This window comes from Alligator sinensis, unplaced genomic scaffold (assembly GCF_000455745.1).
Source record: "Alligator sinensis unplaced genomic scaffold, ASM45574v1 scaffold521_1, whole genome shotgun sequence".
In the NCBI taxonomy this organism is placed as follows: Eukaryota; Metazoa; Chordata; order Crocodylia; family Alligatoridae; genus Alligator; species Alligator sinensis.
This window is the reverse complement of record NW_005842374.1, coordinates 782,362-791,579: the sequence shown is the minus strand read 5'-3', so window position 1 is coordinate 791,579 and position 9,218 is coordinate 782,362. Positions and strand designations below refer to the sequence as shown.

The window sequence follows — 9,218 nt, the reverse complement described above, 5'->3', positions numbered from 1 at the left end:
TGGACTAGGAATTCTTTGTGAAATAAGCAGGGTAAGAGTATCCTTCCTCTAAAGGTATAATGAACTTTTATTTACACATAATGTTTTTCCTAATCTCCGGATACTTTACGGGATCACATCAATTGATTCACTTAATTGGTTCTTTACAATTCCTAAATAAATTCCTGGCAAATGCAGGAATCAGCAGTCTAAACACGGATCAGAACAGACATCAGTTTCACATCAAGATCGTTTCAGGCTGGACATAAGGAAGAATTTCTTTACTGTCCGAGCCCCCAAGGTCTGGAACAGCATGCCACCGGGGGTGGTTCAAGCGCCTTCATTGAACACCTTCAAGATGAAACTGGATGCTTATCTTGCTGGGATCCTATGACCCCAGCTGACTTCCTGCCCTTTGGGCGGGGGGCTGCACTCGATGATCTTCCGAGGTCCCTTCCAGCCCTGATGTCTATGAAATCACATCATCTTTTATCTCTGTTACTCTACAAGCTCTGTTTAACAATTGTTTTTACTCTCTCCTCTCACTGTTTTTTCCTTTTAGGAAGGCTGATCTCTGACTGGCCCTAATGAAAGAATCATTTGAAGGCGGGAAGTAGAAAAGACCTGATATTCTTTAAACTTTGTTTAAATCTACTCACTGATGCTCCTAACTAGGAGGAGCAGAGATCATCAATCAGATAAGCAGAGATAAAACAATCCTGCCATGCTGCTTAAGGATAAATCATCTGCAGTGTGATCAGTTGACAGAAAGTTCACTTTCTTTGCTGAGAAAGGAAAGCCTGGAAAGAAGAAAGCCTTACAACAACTCAGATGTCAGTCCTAGAAGACGACTGAAGCATTATATCCCCTGGAGAGATTTGGGCAAAATAAAAACCCCGTGGTAACATGAAACGTGAGACTGATTTTTTTTTTTTTTGTCATTGTAACTAATAGGACATGTGAGAAATGACTCCCAAAGGCTCTTCTAGGGCAATCTGCTTAGCTCAGTGGGCTGGTGTTCTCAGCATCAACATCGATATCCCTCTTTTTTCTGCAGAGTACTGGTGAGAACCTATCCATCCTTCAGGTGTAAGTGCCCTCTCTGCATAGCCCTGCATGAGCTTGGTGAAGAAAGACAACATGTTTACTGGTGAATAGAGAAAATGGACAAAACCTGACAGTGAGCAATGACTGAGATTTATTTTAAATACCGTGGGAATCTAACTGGCCGCTCCCACTTCCCAACTCTGGCTACAGAAGTAGATACGACCACAGACAAATATTCCAACCTGTACATGTATGTGGGTTTGTTCCTGACGCTCCTAGCCATTCTTCTCATCCTGCTCTTCACCATGCTCTTACGCTTGAAACATGTTATCTCCCCAATCACTACTTCTCCAGAAAGCACAGAGAACGTCCAGCAGTTCACAGATGTGGAGATGCATGGCAGGATTCCTAGCACGTAACGCACCAGAAGGAAAAATGCTGGAAGAAAGAATTCTTCAGGTCAAGAATCCCTTCCTTTTGGTCAAATGTACAGAAAGAATGGGGAATGGCAAGCTTTGTCTGCCCGTGGTTGGGTATCCAAGAGGACTGCAAGCAACATGTTTTGAAAGGTTTCATTTCAGTGAGAACAGAGGAAGACACCTGTCCTAAAGAAAATCAGAAACATAAAAGCCCGCTTGCTGTCAGGAAAGAGTCAGATCCCTCCAAACAGCCTTGCAGCAAATATTTAAAGCTACCATAATAACAGTCAAAAACCAAAGAGAAACTTGAAAGAATGTTTTCCGAAAGATATATCCACTGAGCTATCTTCCCATTGTGCGGGCCCTCTCCCGATCCCACCTGGGTTGCCATGGGCGAGTTCTCTCCTGATCCCATCCTCGTCGCCATGTGCGAGCCGGGGGCGAGCCGGGCCTGTCTTTGCGCACGTGGGCTGTGGCCAGCAGCCCGGGCACGCAGGGTCAGAGAGGACCAGTGGCGAGCTAGAATTAGTCACGGACGCGTAATGGTTGATTTAAAGATTATTTACTTACACCGAAGATGGTCGCGGTGCAGGCAGGAAAACTTGCTTGAGTTGCGGTTACAGATAGAAAAGAGGAGAGGCGGACTAGAGTTCCTTCCCGTGAACATTCTTCTAGCCCAGCCGGTTGGAGGCTCTAAACTGCGAGCCCGTCACGCCAACCGAAGAAAGTACTCATACAAAAGAGCTCTGAATAAACTCACACGAAGTTTGCTAGGCTCCGTGGAACTTGTGCGCGCAGGGAGAGGGATACGTCGAGGTTTGTGATCGGTGACGGAGAGAGGCTAGAGGCTGATCAGACCCCTGTTGCCTGCTTTAAATGCACTGGGTCCAATGGCTAGCAAGCCAATCACTAGCCGCCACGTGTGAATAATTTAGAACTGGCCAATAATGGGGCTGGAATTAGCATACAAATGGCGGGAACTCTTTGCAACGAGCATTTCTGTGCTGCAACAAAGAAATGCACCCTGCAAAGAAAGCTACTGGTGGTGGGAATTCTTTTGCACCGGGGTTCTCTTTTGCAGCAGAAAACTCCACCATGCAAAGAAGCTGCAATTTAGCGGGAACAATTTAGCAGTGCCGAAGCGCGCACAAACAAAAATCACACCCTTGGGTTGTGACACCCATCTATTATAGAAACACATTTCTTGTATGTAAAAAGAGAGGACACAACAACATTTTTTGTGACACAAACTTAGTGAGTCCACAAGGCACATACAAAATTGAGCAGTGGCTTCTGAATCCCCAGACTTCCATCCTATGCCAGAAGGAAAAGCTTTCCAGAAGAAAAGTGTTTTTTTTTCTACTCAGCATAGCAGATTTGCAAAATGCAGCTTCAGAAATATATAAATGTTCTTATAAATGGAATATGCATCACATATTGGGGGTGCTAATTACTTTGAAACATTAAAAATCAAATGGTGGATGGTGCATGCCAACTATCAAAAGAAGAATGTTGATTAAAAATGAAAGAAACTAAAGGTAAAATGGTATTTGCACAAAACAAGCAGTACTTGAAAGGAAAACTCAGGGGACAGGTTTCCTCTACATCCCTGCCCTTCCTTTCCAGGAATTGAGTTGCCTGCAAATTATGCTTATTTCTTTCAACCTTCCAGTATCACTCAATGATTAAATGCTAGTTAACATTTGTGAATTAAATTAATATTGTTGATCTTACTAGGCCCAAACTTAGCACAACCTTTTCCATGTTGCGTTATCTTCCTAATGCTTCTCCTCCTCCCCTGCAACAAAGACAGTGAAAAAATGCCAGCAACTGGCACTGCAATAATAAATCAGCACACGTAGCTTTGTACTTTAGAGTTATCCTAAATAACTAAACAGTTTGCATGGAACTTTAAAGAAAAGCCTGTGAGCACCATAAAACAGGTTTGAGTTTCAAGACCTCAGCAGACCAGTTGGAAAAGAAAGAAAAAACTATATTAAAAGTATGAAATGGTACACAGGCAAAGTCCTTCTAGTCTCTTTATATTTAAATGTACACTACCCTCTGTTAAATAAACAGAGACTTTCTTCATGTGGATCAGAAAAATGAGCGTCCAATATGACATGTTAATAATGTTGGTGATGTTGGCTCCACTATCCCTTGCAAGAAGCCTTTTTAGCTAGAGATAATCTCAAATTCATCTGTACAGGTCATGGATTTTAACTAGCATAGTTTTTGCTCTAGTCTAAATCTAGCCTAGTGATAAAGCTCCCTGGTGCTTTCCACTTTTATAGGCAATCATTTGCCAATTCCCCTCTCCCTAAGGGCCTAGAAAGTACAAACTCCCCACACACAAACAGTGCTAAAATTAGAAATGACACTGACTCCACAGTCCTGTGATAATAACAAGAACTGGTTCTTCCAGGGCTTCAGAAACTGCGGTATCTTTATTTACGTTCTGAGATCTATTGGGCTGTTCTGGACTGGGTGTTTGGCTCCTTCATCTGTCGCGATAGGAAAAAATGGTGCACTATATCTACGCTGGACATGTCTGCCTTCCATCAAGGACTAGTGTTGTTTGCCACTGCTGTTCTTACTAGAATATTGTTTAAAGATCACTTCTGCATATTGAATGGTATCATGGTCAATATGGCTTCTTGTATATACAAAGTACCCCAAGAAAGGCAAAGTCAACATGCAAAACACCTAGTGGAGTGGCTGCATGAGCAAATCCAACAGTTAATATGCTTTCAGCAATAACACCTATCCAGCCCTGGACATTAGAACACACTTACCTGGAAGCTGATGGTAGTCCAGGAGATAGGCTGTCCTTAACCCCTGTGCCAAGGGGTCATCACTTGACTATCTAAGATGTCAGTTTTATTTTTCCTCTGAGGAATGGCATCTCTAGCAGTGCAGCATTAGCCTGATGTACCAAGGAGCCCAGGTTCTGCTTGCTGTGGGATTTCATCTTGCCATGCCATACTGCCACCAATTCATACTGCCATGGACATCTAAAAAGGATAGGCAACATAAGTTTACCTGATACAATTCTTTTTGTTTAGCAACAAGAGCACATAATAATGCAAGTTAAAGTATATATTTATCTAGCACAATCTTAACTTCATTGCCATCTTTTCTATGGCGTTTCTTGTAACCCTTGTAATGATTGCTAATCTAAAACAGGAAGAGAACAATTAAGACATGACAACTGCACATGGAGGGAATGTTCTACCTCCAGAGACCCAGGATCGAACTGCAGGTTTTGCTAAATGGTCTACATGCCATCAGGCGTAAAGCAAGATGACAGAATCAGACGCTAGTTTGGGACCCCACCCTGATTACCCCGAGCTCGGTAGCAATGTTCTCAAGGGTGGGCGGCAGGATTGGGCTTCTGCTTTTTCTGTTAAAGTTCCTTTCAAGTTCCTATAAGCGTTAACAAGAGTTCCTTAATTGTTGAAAAATAAATTTCATAAATATAATGTACATAAAGGATTGATCCATTTTATATGAGATTATAGTTATATTATATCATAGAATATATTTGGGCAGATACTATATTTCTAAATAACACTGCCAGAAAAGGCAGCCTTTACTACCAACAGATATCTTTACTCTTCCAGTGTTTTGTGTCTCCGTTTCAAGCAGAACATAGCTCAGTATACCATATACCCTGGTATGGTCCCTCGACAGGATATTTACAACAAGAGCTATACGTATTTTTGTTAGAAAGAATATATTCACAGTATGTGTACTAGTTATCTTTACACAGCTAGCAATTTTAAAGTTGGCTTTTCTCATTAAAAATGTTCTCCCATTTTGAGTCTTTTGGATTTTTTTTATTCCCACTTGTAATTTTCAAGAGCACAGGATGCCTAGGGAACAAGACTGCTGAAACTGCTGTCACGATTGTAATTAACTTGACAGAACTGGATGAACTTTGGCATTATTTTGGTGATGTTGAATGATAACTGTAGTTGAAGCATGGAGTCACGGGCGCTGTAATGCTGTGGGTGTAGTTTCATCACCCTCCCATCTCCCCAAATTGGTGTGCTTCCCACTTGTCCATCTGCTAAAACAGTTTTTCTAAACATAAAGAGAAATAGTATAAAACCATTGTGAATCATCTGGTGGCTTTGTATTATTGCCATCATATACCTGCGACCAGATTCTGCCTCACGTGGAGTAAAGTAATAGCTTCCAGTGCTCCCACTGATTTCAGTTGAATCACTGGGAGGAATGTACTACCGGAAGAGGAAGGTATGATGCCACGAAAGCACAGCTGTGAACCCATGCAATTAAGTAAGGGTACACCATGAGCCCTCTTAATTCTCTGTGATACCACTATCACCAGAGCTGGGGCAGATCACTTCCACCCTAGCCCCAGGAGGACATTGGAATGAGGCTTTAACTAATAGAGGCATAATCCTGGGACAAGGCAGCTCCATGCGTCTCTACCTATTTCCCCTTCTGCGCAAGTCATTGCAATGGTGGAGTCCAGCCCAGCATCAGTCACACTACCCGAATTTAGTCCACAGTCATCAGGAGACAGAAGCTGTTACTGTTGTCCCTAATGCCCCCCAGACTCTTCAGCATAACAAGATTTGTCTTCCCAGTCCCCTTAAAACTGGGCATAAGCCATAATCCTTACCTTTCTGTGGGCTTCATTCTTCGCTTGTCCAATCTGCATGATTTTTGTCAACATTCACAATAGTGCTGCATTAATAAACCCTTGAGTGTGAGCAGAGGGGGTTGTTTAAAGAATATGTTTTTGGATAAACACGCATTTTTACATCATCCCAGGGCTCCAGCAGTGAATTTAACTTTGCAACAGCAAACCTCAGCAGAGGGGGATCCATGTCAAGAAACTTTCTTGTTTATAGCTGGAAGAGGGACCAAAAATACATTTTCTCCCATCTCTGGTTGAAAGCCACAAGACATGTGAAGTCATGTTACTTGGTTTCATTGACCCTATAAGACCTTGATTTACTCTTAGGCCTTATCTTCACTAGGGGAAAATGCGCCTTTACCTCATAGGAGCTACCAAGTGTTAACTAACATGGTACAACTCTAGTGAAAGTAGGACAGTTGTAGTTTTAACACAGGTGAAGTTAAACCCTAGGCTCCCTATTACTCTTTACCTCAACCTTTAACTATAAATATTACAAACTGGCCTGTCTTAAGATTTTGCATTGCATTAATTAACTCATGGAAGCTAACATGCTAACAGTCTAACTTTCCCCACTGAATACTGTAGACTGTGGATACTTCATAGAGTTACATGCCTAGCTGCCTTGTAAAAATGAGAATTTGTGAACTAACTGAGGGTGATATATAGCTGTAGCAAACAGCTTTATGGGACTGCACAAGGATTGCTGCAGCTTTTATTTTAAAGGACACAGCTTCTTCAATCAGCTGTAGAGGACTGCTGACAAGCTCCAGCTGAGCAGAGAAGCAATGCTTTTTAAAGAAAGAGCCACAACAAAAAGACGAGTGATTTGTCCTGCAGTGGACAGCCTGCTGTAACTTAACCAGGTTCCAAATCACCAGGATAAGACTGATCTGGGTACCACTGTATGCATTGTTCAGAAATGTCTGCACTTGAACTCACTGCTAATATAAACCAAACACATATGTTTGCCCAGTTGTCATATTTAATCCTGAATCCAGCAAGAAATGTGTGTGTTGACTACTGTCATGCTAGTTAACATGAAATAACATACATATGTTAAAACATGACTGCATACTCAAATACAGTTATATCTTATGGGGATAAAAAACAGGATTTACAATCTGTCCAGTCACCCTCTATTAACTTTCCTAGCTGAGACCCCTGGAGGAAACATCCACAGGGAATGAGGTCTGCTTAATAGTCACAGTATGCTTGGGTAGGGCTGTAAATATGCCAAGGAAAAAGGAAAAGCATTAAAATGTATTCATATGCATTCTGATCAATGCCTAACAGGCACCAAGAGAGGATTTGGGAGTCAAAGCAAAGCTGGGGAATGTATTCATTAGGTGTATGCCAATTTACAGCTGCCATCTAACCGCAATTTTTAGTTTACAGCTCTGCTCAGCATTCACAGCGGATCCACTCCACATACATGTTCACATACATGTTAAAGTGGTGCCATGTTATAGTTCTGGTTTCAAGATTGAGTCTAAGCTCCATAAAGGGCTTTGGGACTTCCATCACCAGCTATTATTTATAGCAGGTAATAAAGGTTCAAAAGGAATATGAGGCATTTATGGCTTCTAAAGTTCACCTCGGTGCTTCAAAAAATTAGCATGTGCCTAGGCATCAGCATAAACCAGCAAGGAGCACAGCAAAAATTAACTCTTTGATTAATGTGCTCACTTTTTTCCTCCCTGGACTGCTTCATATGCAAATATTCCGCTCAGTCCTTTCATGACAGAGGAAGACTAAGCCCATCTTCCAAAGCCATTGATGTTATGCTTTGAATACTAATCCTGAATTAAATGCATTTTAGATGGTGTGGTACTTGTCAGAAGTATGTAGAGAATTTTTTAAGTCTAGGCAGGAGGAAATCATTCAGCTGCTTATGATATCTGGTGATTGTGGAAGTGGATCCGTACCAATCAAGAACAGTTCTGTTGAACTGGATGCAATTAATAAATAACCCCTATCTGAGTTTTCACAAGAATTTGGTTTATAAGTAAACAGATCGACTGGAGAGAAAAATTATGATTAACTATTCAGAGAAGGACATTTCTTTCCCTTCCTTCTCTTGTAGATGCATTAATTGATTTCCCAAATATAATTCACACGTGCTAACAACCACAGTCTTTCTAAAGTGACTCATGCACTCATCCTGTTTTCTGGGTCAAAGTATTATAGGTCTTAGAGCTATCACATGAGATCTTAGGAATGGTTTCTGTTACTTTCTAAATCTCTTTTTTTTATGTCCAAACTATATTTTTGCTTTATACAGAGCTGACACACTAAAATTATTCCTCCAAAATGTCCTGAATGACATTGTAGGTATGGTAATCATTCATCTGCTGCTTACTCATATGGTTTTATGGACACAAGCATCTATCCAGATGATCCGTTTAACACTTTAGTGCTAATGTACTCAAGTGTTCTAATAACTTTTAATAGACTGCAAACCTACTAAAACTATGAGGCATTTTTTTAGATTGTTAATTACTAATGGAAAAAAATTACAACAACCCTGTTAAGGTTTCAATTTCTGATCTTGTTTTCTCAAGTGTCTGCTCTGGTAATTTGAAGCATTTTGCAGACCATGAAAATGTGGGAAGTACCATCTGAGTAATCAAATTGCTGATGGGCTCCAAAAAAGCTGTAGCCACTTTAAGCTAGAGAAATAGTGACATCAGTGTTAGGCTCAAGTGAAATTTAGGAAGCTGACTAGAGTAAGGACTGTGAAGGAATACAGCACATATAAATCAGTTCTTTAAATCAGTTTTTGGCAATGCTGTTCAGGTCCATCCAGGAACAAAGTCTTTGCTCTCTTCACCCTCTACCCAGACAGAGATCAGCCTTATTAGGACCAGTACAATCTAGCCCCGGATGTTTGTTTTCAGTCCTTGAGCCTTTCATTATACAAAGTTAAACCCTTGGTCTGTGCGTGAAAGAAGATCCCGAAAGTCCTTGAATTTGACTTGGTCATCTTGGTCATCAAAAGTATGTCTACACTGAACTGGGCTTCTACTCAGGCATTGTCCCTCTGCTATCTATATACAAAATCTTCTCACCCAAGTGTGGTGGTGCTTTAACGGGGGTTGGCA

At 41.2% G+C, this 9,218-nt stretch overlaps 1 protein-coding gene across 1 annotated transcript; it reads left to right on the top strand.

The window, feature by feature from the left end:
* The first annotated feature begins 1,061 nt into the window (after nucleotides 1–1,061).
* SERTM2 (serine rich and transmembrane domain containing 2) lies at nucleotides 1,062–1,445 on the top strand. Its single transcript, XM_025210821.1, has one exon. It carries the CDS (start codon nucleotides 1,167–1,169, stop codon nucleotides 1,443–1,445), a length of 279 nt encoding a protein of 92 aa, XP_025066606.1. The 5' UTR covers nucleotides 1,062–1,166.
* The last annotated feature ends 7,773 nt before the right edge of the window (nucleotides 1,446–9,218 follow it).